Genomic DNA, 14,715 nt, shown 5'->3' with positions numbered 1-14,715 from the left:
CCCGACAGAAGTGTGATCAACTCCTGAGAACTATGAGCAGACCAGGAGAGCTTAAAACCCAAATTAGAGCGCCTCACCATTCCCCTTGGCCATACATACTGCTGCCAGATAACCAGTGCCTGGGCTACATTTCAGCCCTGCCAGATGCCCTGTGCTTCCCCAGACTCTCTCCTGATTCTAACTACCAATGTCCCCAGAGGAACCAATAAGAGCCCAGGGGAGCTATGTCTAATTATAATCTAGCAATTTTGTTCATGTCACCTTCCCCTAGGTGCCTTCATCTAACCTGGAAATAGTACCCATTCCTTGCAGAGTAAGGTTTGTACTTGATACTCAGCAAACCCCAAATCAAACACTATTATTCTGGGGACATATGCAAATGAGGGTACTATAAAGAAAAATAAGGAACTGATTAAGACAAGAGTGAGGATGTGCACACCCATGTTCAAAGCAGCATTATTCACAATAGCCAAAAGGGAGAGGCAACTCAAGTGTCTGTTGATACATAAACGGATAAACAAGCTGCGAGACAAATACTTATATCCCAATTTATTTTGGTGTCGTGGTGACATGGCATCCATGTTTCCCAAGGAGTTTCCCCATTCTGCAGATTCTCTGACATCTTAAGATAACTCCAGCTCATTTCTTATTGAAAAGTAAATAAATAAATAAGCCATACCAATAAAAAAAAAGACTTGAGGAAGATATGATATCTTCAGTGGCTATAAAGATTACAGCCTTTTGACAAATATCATGTATCATAAAATCTAAGACACTTTTTATTAGAGGACGTATTTTTTTATGCACAACCAAGAAAGAAAACTGCACTGCCAATTAAACTGTAACAGGCCATCGGCTATTCTTATAGATGCTAGCGTGAGGCAGGGGGAACTGCATCTTAGATTCAATGAAATATCATAATTCAGAAACAATCAGTATTGAATTCTGATTCAATTCAACTGGATTTGAGTGTATAAGTCAGGAGAGTATAATTCAGCTGCTTCAGTGCCTAATTCAGCTAGATTCAATGTCATTGCTGCTGCTGCTGCTGCTAAGTCGCTTCAGTCATGTCCGACTCTGCGCGACCCCATAGACGGCAGCCCAACCAGGCCCCCCCATCCCTGGGATTCTCCAGGCAAGAACACTGGAGTGGGTTGCCATTTGCTTCTCCAGTGCAGGAAAGGGAAAAGTGAAAGTGAAGTTGCTCAGTCGTGTCCGACTTTTAGCAACCCCATGGACTGCAGCCTACCAGGCTCCTCTGTCCATGGGATTTTCCAGGCAAGAGTAATGGAGTGGGGTGCCATTGCCTTCTCCGAATGTCATTGCAAATACCAACAAAAAAAAAAAGGTTAAAGAAAATAACTCTAGAATTTGAGAGACTATTTTTCATACTTAACACAACTCTTTCATGGGAGCAATAAGATTATGTACAAAGAAGAAATGCAAAACCCTTCAGGGTTGCCACGTGTGTACACAACACATCATGTGTGACAAGCATCCTTGAGGGGCTGTTTCATCAGGTTTCAAAGAGGTACAGATACTCCACTCCCTTAACAGTAGGGAGATGAAGGTTTTAGAGCATCCTAGATAAAGATGCAAGTGAAATAATGAGACACGGTATCCTCTCATGTAGGCCACAGCCAAGCTCTCGATGCTCCTCCGGTGTGGGAACAGGTGCTGAGAATGTGGAAGGGGCTGGGGGTGGGGAGGAGAACCACCACTGTGGACCCCTCTGCATTGGGCGCTGAGTCACGTCCATCCCCCATGTGACCTCGCACAACCATCCCACAACCTCCCAAGGCAGGTGACTCAGTGGTGGGAAAGCTCCCTGAGGCGAGAAACTTGCTTAAGGGCGTTAGCCAGCTGTTGGTGGGGCAGAGATCTGAGACCAGTTCATGTCCTTTTAAACCCCATACTTCCCCCAATGCACCATTAGACCCATCTGGTCCAAAGCTCTATACAAATAGTGTGGAAGACATGTGTAAAAGTCAGGCCCAGATGAAAACTGGAATCTGCTTCTTTACCTTGCCCATTCTAAGTCCTGCTGAGTTTTCAGACTCATGGTAAGCAGTGGCATGAGGGCAAGAGCAGAGACTTTGAGGAAAAAAAAAGAAAAGAGATGCAGAGTTGAATCAGGCAGTACTAGCTTATTTATTAGGACTCTGCATTATAAGTGAAAAGTGGGCCAAAGTCCAGGGTGGACAGCAGATCTCAGAAGCTAACAGAAGCCCCAGGCTGACATATGATCACTCTGCTAAAGACATGCATAGAAACGAAGGGCCTCCTCCTTCTAAGACCCTCCCCAGAAGGGCAGGCCCCGGCTGGGCGCTGGCCCGTCTCCCACCGACCTGGCTGTGGCTGTGACAGTCCAACAGGTCGTTGCTGATGTAGGCCTGCAGGACGGTCTCCCTCTGCTCTCCAGGATGTGATGTGGTCAAGCGCTAGGATGAAGAAAAACAAGAGTAGCGAGGTCCAAGTGTGAATGTGGGGAAAAGGCATTTTCTCATCACAGGTGGCACCAGTAACCGTGCCTTTCACCAAACCAAAAGAGTAACACCCAGCTGGGCAGCTGGTCAACCAGCTGACATATCAGTGAATGAAAAATTACAGCGAACCTCCTAATGGGTGATGTAGGAGTCACCTAACACACATACGCTCCTGAGCAGTGAAAGTGGAAAATGATGGGACTGCAAGGGACCAGATAAGGGAGAGCTCCCCAATGCACGGAGGGTTTTGTGTTTTTTTTTTTTCCCCTGAAAGTGGCTCAAGAGTTGGTCCTTGAAGGATCAGCAGACTCTCAGGCTTCAGGGGACGTGTGAGCGTGGTGTGGGGCTGGGATGCGTGGTCCGGCTGAGGGAGGTGCCCGACGGGGAGGGCTGTGAGTGAGCGCCGGGCCCACAAAGCACACTCATTCTATGGGGGCCTGCACAGCACCGCTGAGGATACTGTGTGTGCGTGCATGTCTGTGTGGGGCACCCCTGGCACTGCCTTCCCTTCTCTTTCCCAGTGCCCCTCTCCTTGGTGGCTTCCTTGATAGCTCAGTTGGTAAAGAATCCTCCTGCAGTGCAGGAGACCCCAGTTCAATTCCTGGGTGGGAAAGATCTGCTGGAGAAGGAATTAGGCTCCCCACTCCAGTATTCTTGGGCTTCCCTTGTGGCTCACCCAGTAAAGAATCCACCTGCAATGCAGGAGACCTGGGTTCGATCCCTGGGTTGGGAAGATCCCCTGGAGAAGGGATAGGCTACCCACTCCAGTATTCTGGCCTGAACAATTCCATGGACTGTATAGTCCGTGGGGTCGCAAAGAGCTGGACATGACTGAGGGACTTTCACTTTCTCTCCTTGGCCGCAGCGGGTCCAGTCTCTCTGACACCTACCTCTGGGGACCTGCACCGTTCAGTTCTGGGTAGTCTGCCACTCTGTCTTCTCACCCACGTGCTGTTCACGGTCACACCTAGGGGCCACCGCTCGTCTGTTGAGTTTGGAGGCCTCTGCCGGGCTAGTGTGGTGGGGCTGAGGTAGGGTGCTGGAGGGGTCTCAGACAGAATCTTATAAGGATCAGTGTGTTTTTCCTGCTTGTTCTATGACAATGTCATTCAGTAAGCAAAGGAACACCAGGTCTCACCATGAGGCTCACTAGCGTAGACCAACAGCGAGAACACAGTGGATAATCCAAGAGCCCCGGGGAGGCTGGTAACCAGAGCAGTGGCAAACCTCCAGGCAGGTTACTCTCGTCGCCTCACCCACTCCAGTCAACTGGACAGAGCAGACATGCTGACTGGTCGCTGGACTCTTCCTGCTAGTCTGGATGCATACGCAGAGTGCTCCCCCAAAACACATTCCCGGAAGTGCTACCAGCCATCAGAGTGCACGTGAGGAGAGCTATTTTTATCCAGAGATGGGGAAATGACACAAAGGCATTTTGATGTCAAGATAGCCTAAAATGTGGGGATCCCTGAAGATGTCTGACACTACTGTGGGTCAATCAGAGTAGACTGTTCAGTTAAGGAGTGAACTGGTGTTGGCTTGCACCAGTTGTTCTCAAAGTGTAGTCTGGGGAACCCTGGGGGTCCCCAGAGTCCCTTCAGAGGGATCTACAAGGTCACAATTATTTCTATAATAATACTAAGATATGTTTTGTCTTTTTAATGATCAGTTTCTCAGAGGCTAGATGAAGTGTGATACTGTGACAATGTAGAAGCAGAGATGAGAATTCAGCTGTCCTCCATCAAGCCAGACATTAAAGAAATGTATAAAAATGCAAAACAATGTCAGACTTCTAAATTTTTTAGTTTGGAAAATAGTTATTTTTCATAAAAATGGTATTTATGTTATGTCCTCGGTTTATTAGTGTTTATTTATTTATTTTTATTCTTTGGTCATGCCACGTGCACGGCATATGAGCTCTAATTTCCTCAACCAGGAATCAAGCCTGCTCCCTCTGCAACGGAAGTGTGGTATCTTAACCACTGGACCACCAGGGACGTCCTATTATTGTTCATTTTAAATGAATTAATAAATATACATTTTCTCAGTTTTAACTGCTAATACTATAAATTTTGGCAGAGAAAAATTCACACAAAACCTCTTTGAGTTCCTCAGTAATTTTTTACCATGTCAAGAGGTTTGACACCAAAGGCTTGGGAGTCAGTAATTTTTGACCCTGTCAAGACGTTTGAGACCAACAGACTTGGGAATCACTGCCTTAACTGTGATCAATCTGAAGACTGGGAAGAAAAGCAACCCTTTATTTATTTACTTGTTCATTTTTATTTATTCATTTATTCATAACTGGGTCTTAGTTGCAGCATGTGGGATCTAGTTTCCTGACTAGGAATCAAACCCAGGCCCCCTGCACTGGGAGTGAAAAGTCTTAGCCACTGGACCACCAGGGAAGTTTCCATTTATTTTTTTAATGACGCCTTTTTTTTTTTTTTCTTTTTTTGCTTGCCCCTTGGCAGAAGCAGTGCCCTCTGTAGTGGAAGTACGGAGTCCTAACCACTGGGACCCCCAGGGGATTCCCAGAAAAGCAGCTATTTAGGCTTTATTTTCCTTAAAGACTTAGTAAGTTTTCTCTCTTGATGTGGCTACATGGGAATACCTAAATCCAGAGGTCTCTGTGGGGGCCAGTATGAGAGGGACACCGAGCTCTAACATGCTAACGCCACCATCTGCGGGTCTGGCTCACAACCAGGGAAGGGCCAGAGGACAGGGTGGCTTCAGGGCCTGGAAATTGCATGTATCAGATCATCAAGTGAGGGTAATGGCAGCTATGATGTCAATATAAGGGTTTGTTTTTTTTTTTTTTTTTAGAGACCACAGTGATCATCAGAAGCTGGTTTTTTAATTTTAGCTCTTGGTATCAGCAGGCAGCAGGAAGAAAGATTTTGAGAAGATGGGTTGAAAGATACAAGCAAGGGAGCCAGTCAAGAAAACCAGCGTGGTCTTTTTTTTTTTTTCACTTCAAGAAAAAGGTACGTACCCAGCGTAGAGCCTGCAACAAGAAGGCTTTCAAGCGGTCACTCCCCAAAATCAAATCCTTCTTCAGTTTCTCATAATCCAAAGAGGGCAGTAATGGGACATCCTTCAGTTTCCTGCTCAGCAACACAAGTTCAAAGAGAAAGAAAAGGGCACAAGGGCACATTCATTATACCTCCTGAGTATCATGACGTCCCATCTCAAGTGGCTCTGACAGACTGGACGGGCAGGGGTCCACTTGCTCTCTCTGTGCTCCTGGCATCAACTCCAGGCCTCCACTGAGAGGGCTGGGTTCCAGGCCCCCATCCCAGCTTCAACGGGCTCAGCTCTGCCTCTCGTTTATGTACCAAGATCTATAAAAGTTTTCCTAAAACAAGGAGTCTGCCTAATGGCTATGGAAATGACTGCATGCACAATAGACCAGGGCTCCACCCCATGGGGATGAAATAGCCTTGGAGACCTCTTAACTTCCCATCGAAGTTCTAAGATTATGAGCAAAATCCAAAGTCTTATTAGTGTCAGCAGGCCCCTAGGGTCCTCCCTAAAAACCTGTCCCCCTCAAGCCTGAGGGACAGGCTTGGGGGGATGCGAAGGATAGTGAAGTCAAAGTTGCTCAGTTGTGTCCAACTCTTTGTGACCCCATGGACTGTAGTCCATGGCATTCTCCAGGCCAGAATACTGGAGTGGGTAGCTTTTCCCTTCTCCAGGGGATCTTCCTAATCCAGGGATCAAACCCATGTCTCCCATATTGCAGGCAGATTCTTTATCAGCTAAGTCACAGGGAAGCCCGAAGGACAGACCAGGGGTCAGAAAACAACCCTGAAGATGAGGAGCACCTCAATGACCCTCCAGGAGGTAGGAGGATGTGGCCAGGAAGCGGCAGTGGGGACATGCCGGTGAAGCGGGTAGTAAGTAGGACAATTTGCAAACCCTCCTCGAGAGGACCTGAGTCAGACCTCAGGCTAAGGCAGGTTTCAAATCAGACAGCTCTCTGTTCAGAGATCTATAAGGTGTTGACGACCCGACAGCTGCATTTGGTTCACCAGAAATGGAAGGAACCATCTTAGATGCCTTGTCTTTAAAACAAGCAACCTCACATTTTGTTTTGTTGAACAAAAGGACATTGGAGTGTACAGAAAAATTGAAAACTGAATGATGTCTGGACTGTCTCAACGTTAATTTCCTCACTTGAGTGTTTTACTACAGCCAGATGAGATGTCACCACTGGGGTCTCAACTTCAGGTGCATCTGTAATTATTTCAAAACAAAAAGACTAAAAACTAAACAAAATATGAGTCTTCTAGTACTGTGCAGAGAATATTAATATTCAATGAGGATTCATTGAGAACTGAGTAAAAAGACTAAAGATGTAGGGTTTCATTTGTTTTTAAGGGTGGAGTAAAAACTGGGTTAATATTTCTGGGAGGTAGGATTGGGGGTTCTTTAAATTTTCTTCTTCATATGTTTCTGTGGAGTCAAAATTTCTATAATGAGCATGTATTACGTACATTATAGAAAAAATTTACATGCTAGGTTATTTTTTGGCCACACCATGTGGCTTACAGGATCTTAGTTCCTCGACCATGTTGGAACTCACACCCTTGGCTGCAAAGTGCAGAGTCCCAATTGCTGGACTGCCAGGGAATTCCCTTAATGTTAGTTCTTAAAAGACAAAATGAGATCCTCTTACAGTGCCCGGAAGAAAAAGCTAGAAAAGAGGCATCGAATGGGGTCTCAGTTAACATTCTTGGGAAAGATCATCTTCAATTTAAAACAAACAAGTGGTAAACCTCTGTACATGGCACATTGATTATTTTGATCTTTTTTCCCAGAGGCAGATACTACTGTGAGTTTAAAAAGTAATACAAATATTTTAAAAATTACAATTATAAATAGCTGGCCAGTATTCTTCAAAAGTGTCAAGGCCACAAAAGACCAAGACTGAAGAAGGATTTCGAAGTAAAGGAAACTAAGATGTGACAGGACTAACATGTGTGATCCTGGAGTGAATCTCAGTCCACAGAAAGGACACGATGGAACAACCGGTAAAGTGTGAGTCAGGCCTGCGGGTCAGCTGACAGTGCTGAGGCAGCATTAATCTTCTCATTTTGATAACTACACTGGGCTGGTGTAAAACAGTAGCACTGGGAATCTGGGTGAAGGATATATGGGAATTCTCTGTTTTGCAACTCTGAAATTATTTCAAAAGTAAAAAAAAAAAAATTTAAATTCAAACAGGCTTTTTCTAGACAAAAAAAAGTTCCATTTTAAAAACCAAGTTTGATGATGTTCCATAGCTGGGGAGCTTCTACTGGAAAGAGGAAAAACTGTCCTATTTGGGCCATATTTACTTGCCAATGATGGACTGATGCTGATGCCAAATCTCCAACACTTTGGCCACCTGATGCGAAGAGCCAACTGGGAAAGACTAAGGGTAGGAGGAGAGGGGGCGACACAGGATGAGATAGTTGGATGCCATCACTGCCTTGGTGGATATGAGTTTGACTGAGCTCTGGGAGATAGTGAAGGACAGGGAAGCCTTGCATGGTGCAAAGAGTTGGATATGACTTAAGAGACTGAACAACAACGGCAATATTACCAACTAAGTTGCTCAACAACCTGGCATTTCTGTGGTCCAGCCACTCTCCCAGGGTCCCTGAGGAAACTGAGGTATAGAGAGGTATAAAAGTGGTCCAAGGTCACAGAGTCTGTGGCCAAGGGGGTTTTAATGCTGATAGTCTGTGCTCATAAGCACCACATTCTAGAGCTACCAACCAAAGTGAACCAAGTGCAGGGTCCATGTCGGGCTCAGGCAGGATGGAGGGAGGAGGAATGCTGTATGAAGCGCAGGTGTCTGTGTAATCTCACAGCACCCAGCCCACCGCATCCCCCACTTCTCGCCACCCAAGGCTGGCTCACAGAGTCACCAGAACCCACCCTAATCCTCATGTCCACGCCAAAGGTTCTTGACTTCCTTGCTACTGCAACACACATGCCTGATGAAGCCCCCCCTCCCCCGCCCCTGGGGGACAGCCTAAGTGACCTGGGCAGGAATGCTCCAGCACAACACAGACCCACCCTGCGGCCCTGGTCATGGTGTGAATCAGCAGAGAACGTGAAATGTAAACACTGCAACACTCCGTTGACTGCCTTATGACAGGAAATTAAATTGATCTCTATAAAACATTATAGGAAAAATTCAATGATTTTTTTCCATTTGATGCTATCTTTCCAACATAAATAGAAATAACTTTAAAAGACATTTTTATAAGTATTTTTTGGGACTTAAAAAAAATCTTTATTCCAAACATATTTGATAAGTATTACTTATAATTACTGGTATTTCCTTTAATACCTACATGGAGCTCCAGCTAAGTAAAGGAATTCATCTAAATTAGGCAGTTAAAACGAGAATTGATTAAAAGCACTTGGAATTCCATTTTTACCCACAGCCATTCCCCTTAATAACAGTTCCTCAGAGCAGTTACTTACACGGGTGCCAAGGAGGCTCTTAACATGGTTGAAGCCTGCGGGGGAGGGGCAGAAGGAAACAGATTTTGTGTTAAAACACTGACAGCAATGTGCTAACGCCCAGTCACTGTGGTGGTACAAAAACAACAGATTTGCAAAGTTTTTTATCCACCAGATTCTCCAACCATAATCAGATTCAATTTAAAAATCAGCCCAAGTTCAAGTTCAGTGACACCTTACTGATGCATTTCCCAAGCTACGTACCCTTAACTTGTTGCTAAACTCCACTCCAAAGAGCACGCTATAAAACCGCGGGTGGGTTCACCCTGACCAAGCTCTTGGAGGAACTTAAAGCTGCCTGGTCAAAGACATCATAAAGAATAAAAGCAATGGAAATCAGTTTATTATCCTGGTTTTATTAAGATTTTTATCTTTGAATATGAAAATAACACATGCACTTTGCACCAAGTCAAACACTATAGAAATGTTTATAGGAAAAATTCACAAGCCCCCTCCCATACCACTCCCTAAAGGGGATTTAAAGATTCTGTCTATAGGCCAAATCACAGCCTACTTTATGGGCATGTCCCATTTATTGTCTTCTTGCTTTCTTTTTGCCATATTAAGCATGCACTACAATAGACAAACAACCAAGTGCTGTGAATGGCACTCAAACCAACCATAAAGGACGTTTGAGCAAAGAAGGGAAATGTGAAAATCTCACTGGTATTACATGATACTAAGGACTTAGTGTTAATTATATTTCGCACTGTGGTTATGTTTTGTTTGTTTTTTAAAGCCCTTATCTGTTTGAGATGTACACTGAATTATTTATAGGTAAAGTAATAGTCAAAGCTATGGTTTTTCCAGTGATCACGTACAGATGTGAGAGTTGGACTATAAAGAAAGCTGAGCACCGAAGAATTGATGCTTTTGAACTGTGGTGTTGGAGAAGACTCTTGAGAGTCCCTTGGACTGAAGGACATCCAACCAGTCCATCCTAAAGGAAATCAGTCCTGAATATACATTGGAAGGACTGATGCTGAAGCTGAAACTCCAATACTTTAGCCACCTGATGCGAAGAGCTGACTCATTGGAAAAGACCCTGATGCTGGGAAAGATTGAAGGCAGGAGGAGAAGGGACGACAGAGGATGAGATGGTTGGATGGCATCACTGACTCTATGGACATGGGTTTGAGTAAACTTCGGGAGTTGGTGATGTACGGGGAGGCCTGGCGTTGCTGCCATCCATGGGGTAGGAAAGAGTCAGACACGACTGAGTAACTGAACTGAGAGTGATAGAATGTTTGGAATTTGTCGAAGAGAACTCTAGGAGGGAAAAGCTAAGTAGAGCAGAAGAGAGGAAGTCTCAGCTGTCTGGGGGGCCTTTCCAGAAGGGGCAGGCGTTGGTACCCTGCTTCCTCTATGTTACCACAACCCTCTAACAGAGCCTTATCCATGCTGATCATATTCAATGGTGGTTATTTTGCAGCCACTTCTGTGTCCTTTCCACAAAGGCTGGAGATATAGCACCCTCGTGTCCCTAACACGAAGCACGGTGCCTGGACCACAGAGACACTCAGTCAGCGTTTGCTGATTGAATGAATCAAGACTGACTTCCTAAAGGGGCACTTGAGGGAATTTTCTGGTGGTCCAGTGGTTAGGACTCCGTGTTCTCATTGCCAAAGGCCCAGGTTCAATCCCTAAGATCTAAGATCCCTAAACCACATGGCCAAAAAAGTTTTTTGTTTTATTTTAAATCTTCAAAAATGGGCACTCTAGGGCTTCCTCGGTGGCTCCGTGGTAAAGAATCTGCCTGCCAATGCAGGACACACAGGTTTGATCCCTGGTCTGGGAAGATCCCACATGCCGAAGAGCTGCTGAGCCTGTATGCCACAACCACTGAAGCCTATGCTCTGCAACAAGAGAAGCCCACACCCCTCAACTAGAGAGTAGTCCCCGCTCGCCACACTAGAGAAAAGCCCGAACAGCAACAAAGCCCCAGGACAGCCAAAAATAAATAAATAAAATTATTAAAAAAAATAGAATCCGTGTCAGAATGCTTGACAAATGTAACAAACTCCTGTAATAAATCAGCCCTGTTGTCAACTATTTCCCTTCAAAGTATTACAGACCTCTCAATTCTCACCTCGAAGACAGAAAGCCCTGCTTTTAAATGACTCATGACCAAGTACGTTTTGCATTTTTTAACTCTTCGACTTTTTTTTTCCCTTGGCCACACTGCATGGTTTGTGGAATTTTAGTTCCCTGACTAGGACTGAACCTGGGCCCTTGGCACTTGTCAGTAAGAAAGCGGCATCCTAACCACTGAGCCACCAGGGAATTTCCTTTTCTTTTTTATTTTTAAACCTTTGACATTTTTTTCTTAATCAAAGAAACTACCTGTTATTCCTGTTACTGGCTTAAGTAGCAAGGAATTCAGAAAATAAGTTGGAAACGTCATCTAAATTACTCATCTAACACACTAAGAGGATCAAGGAGCCTGGAATGAGTCAGTTAAGGACACAGCCATAGTAAAATATTAGCATAATATATGCACAAAAGAAAAATATTTTAAAATTAGTGATATTGGCTAATTCATATTTCCACAAATAAAATTCACTTACATACACCCCCTTTTTTCATAGCCAAGAAAACCTTTTCTATCTTTCAAAAATTGATTCTTTTCCTCTTTTGCTAAATTCTACAACATTCTATTTGTCCTAGGAAGAAATTAATTGAAAAGTAATAATAACTGACCCTTTTATGAGAAAAGCCAGTATGTCAAATAATATCAAGACTTTATTATCTGTGCGTGGGTGCTAAGTCGCTTCAGTTGTCTTGGACTCTTTGTGACCCCCTGGACTGTAGGCTGCAGACTCCTCTGTCCATGGGATTCTCCAGGCAGGAATACTGGAGTGGGTTGCCATGCCCTCCTCCATGGGATCTTCCCAACCCAAGGACCGAACCCATGTCTCCCGAGTCTCTTGCACTGGCAGGCAGGTTCTTTACCACCAGCACCACCTGGGAAGCTCCTTTATTATCCAATCAAGTAAAAGAAAACAACAACACCCAAAAAAAAAAAAAAAACACCCAAACTGGTGAAGAGCTGTAGGAAGAATGGCTGAGCGCGCCCTTAATGAGAGAGGAGAGGTTAAGGTATTTCGTTAAGTCCCTACTGATTGCTCACCCAATAGGCCTCTGCAGATAGCATATTCAAAAGCAGAGACATTACTTTGCCAACAAAGGTCCGTCTAGTCAAGGCTATGGTTTTTCCTGTGGTCATGTATGGATGTGAGAGTTGGACTGTGAAGAAGCCTGAGTGCCGAAGAATTGATGCTTTTGAACTGTGGTGTTGGAGAAGACTCTTGAGAGTCCCTTGGACTGCAAGGAGATACAACCAGTCCATTCTGAAGGAGATCAGCCCTGGGATTTCTTTGGAAGGAATGATGCTGAAGCTGAAACTCCAGTACTTTGGCCACCTCATGCAAAGAGTTGACTCATTAGAAAAGACTCTGATGCTGGGAGGGATTGGGGGCAGGAGGAGAAGGGCATGACAGAGGATGAGATGGCTGGATGGCATCACTGACTCAATGGACCTGAGTCTGAGTGAACTCCGGGAGATGGTGATGGACAGGGAGGCCTGGCGTGCTGCGATTCATGGGGTCGCAAAAAGTCGGACACGACTGAGCGACTGAACTGAACTGAACTGAGGCACTGCTGATACTGGTGAGCAAGACAAAGGCCCTCTTCTCAGACAGCTTGCAATTCAGTGGGAAGAATCAGTGATCAAATAACTCTCCGCACCAAATCTGCAAGATGGGGACAATATCATACCAGTGGGTGCAGACGCCAAGAAGAGCACGTGGAAGTCAGCCTCACTTCCCCCCTTTTTCTGCCCGTCCACCCTGAGCTCCCTGAACTGACGGGGGTGCTGGAGCTGAGAGGCACTGAGCTGAAGTTATGCACTGGGATGTTGACCTTTAACATTGATACCCTGGTAGAAGCTTGCCCACAGAATGGAGAGCTCACTGCAGGTGACAACGACCACTTCCTTCCCCGACGTGGAGGCGTCAGTAAGAATACTCAAACACCTCGGGTGGGTGGGTGGGTGGGTCTTGCTCTGACCTCTTGACCAGCCTTTACACTGGATGGGATTTCTAAAGGTCACCGCCACCAGCTGCGGGCGCTGCTCTGCAGGCAGGTGGGGTGGACACAGATCCAGTGGTCTGGCCAAGGAAGGAAAGCCCCAGGGAGAGAAAGCTGGGAGAGAAAGGGCCCAAGTCCATCATCAGTTGGAATCATCCCCCTCTCGAGCAAACACTGGATTCTGAGTCTGGACGATGGGCCCAGACAGCATCCCCTCGCTAAGGGTCCCGACTGCAGGCCACGTGGGCGGTGTGTGACGTCTGGTACATTACGCTGGGTGGTCAGGGCGAGCACCCCCAAGGCCTGGGGCACCGGAAAGAGACCGGCGTCCTAGCCCACAGTGGACGTTGGGCGCGGGCAGGCGGTGCTTTCCCAGCTGGGGAAGCACAGTGTGAAGGTGCAGCAACCCTTTCCGGGCCCAGGCAGAGGCAGGAACAATGAACGTAGGAACGTGTTGCTGAACCTGTCATTAGTCTCTGAGCACCTCTCCCGTGCCAGGATAAGGGCAGGGCTGGCCGGAACGCTTGGGCGTGGGAGAGATAAATCGATACCTGGGCTGAGAGTGACAGGTCAGAGCTACGCCTCCATCACTTCTCAGCCTGCAGGCCAGGGACCTGAGCCTGGCCCTCGCGGTAGAGGGGCCAAACGAGCCTGAGACAGCTCTTGGTGACAGCGGCAGGATGAGGAGCTTTGCTAATGACCCGTGACATCAGGAAGTGTATTTAGAGAAACTGGTATGAGGTGTGAGGTGATGCAAGTATCCCTTAGTCATGGGGACTGGAGAGTCACTGGGTTGGATGGGGTAAGCAGTCCCTCACCGTGGGCCTTCTCCAGATGCCGGTGTGCGGCTGTGAACCTCAGGACAAAGTGTGTCTCAAACTCGCGACATCAACGCTTTGTCTGGGGATAGGGCCAACCTGTGGGGCTGGCTTACGGGCACACATCTCGGAAACTGCTGTTCCAGAGGACGCAGTCAGGGGAGGGTCAGGAAGAAAGAGCTGCAAGGGTACCAGGGACAAGAAGGCCCTGTTTGGGGCCCGAAACCTCCTCGGACCAGGCCGGTCCGCAGAGGACCAGCCCTGCTTCCCAGGCTCTGCTCACACAGGACTAATGCTGACGCAGCGGCCGCCTGTGCAGTGCAGACAAAGGCAGGACCCTTGTCAAGAGACCTCACGGGGCATGATCGTCAGGAGACGTTAAATAACCACAGAGGGACACTTGAGGGACTGTGTGTTGGCCAGCGGGCAGAGAGGCCATGGGAGCCAGAGACCCAGGGGGTGTCCCCACCACCTGGGGAAGGGTGGCTGCTATGGCCAACCCTCTAACAGGAGGTGCACAACTCGAGAAGGCAGGGCTGTGGCCGCAGGAGGGGAGCGTTGCCATGGAGCATGGGGCGAATGACATGTGGAAACAGAGCTAAGCGTGTGTGTGGTGTGGGTGTGCCCGAGTGTCCGAATGTGCCAGTGAGTTTTCCAGGAGCCTCTCGGGAAGGGTTCTCTCTGGCTCCCCAGGTCGCTGAGGGCACTGCCCTTGGCCCTGTCCCTCCACCCCATAGCCTGGAGGTGTCTGAGCACCTGGGGCCAGGGGCGGGCATGCTGGGGCTCCTCGGGGTTTCTGT

The 14,715-nt window shown here is 46.9% G+C and overlaps 1 protein-coding gene across 6 annotated transcripts in view; it reads right to left on the bottom strand.

Moving 5' to 3' along the window:
- The window catches only part of ARMC9 (armadillo repeat containing 9), a 178,833-nt gene that overhangs the window by 119,975 nt on the left and 44,143 nt on the right, over positions 1-14,715 (bottom strand). For all 6 annotated transcript variants that reach the window (XM_005202963.5, XM_005202964.5, XM_005202962.4 and 3 more), the window contains exons 10-12: positions 8,970-9,004; positions 5,482-5,593; positions 2,349-2,441 (exon numbers count right to left, since the gene is read on the bottom strand). In XM_005202963.5, the coding sequence (XP_005203020.1) occupies positions 2,349-2,441; positions 5,482-5,593; positions 8,970-9,004 (240 nt within the window). The remainder of the gene's footprint in view (positions 1-2,348; positions 2,442-5,481; positions 5,594-8,969; positions 9,005-14,715) is intronic.

This window comes from Bos taurus, chromosome 2 (assembly GCF_002263795.3).
Source record: "Bos taurus isolate L1 Dominette 01449 registration number 42190680 breed Hereford chromosome 2, ARS-UCD2.0, whole genome shotgun sequence".
In the NCBI taxonomy this organism is placed as follows: domain Eukaryota; kingdom Metazoa; phylum Chordata; class Mammalia; order Artiodactyla; family Bovidae; genus Bos; species Bos taurus.
The sequence above is the reverse complement of the archived record's forward strand: the minus strand, read 5'-3'. Positions and strand labels throughout refer to the sequence as shown.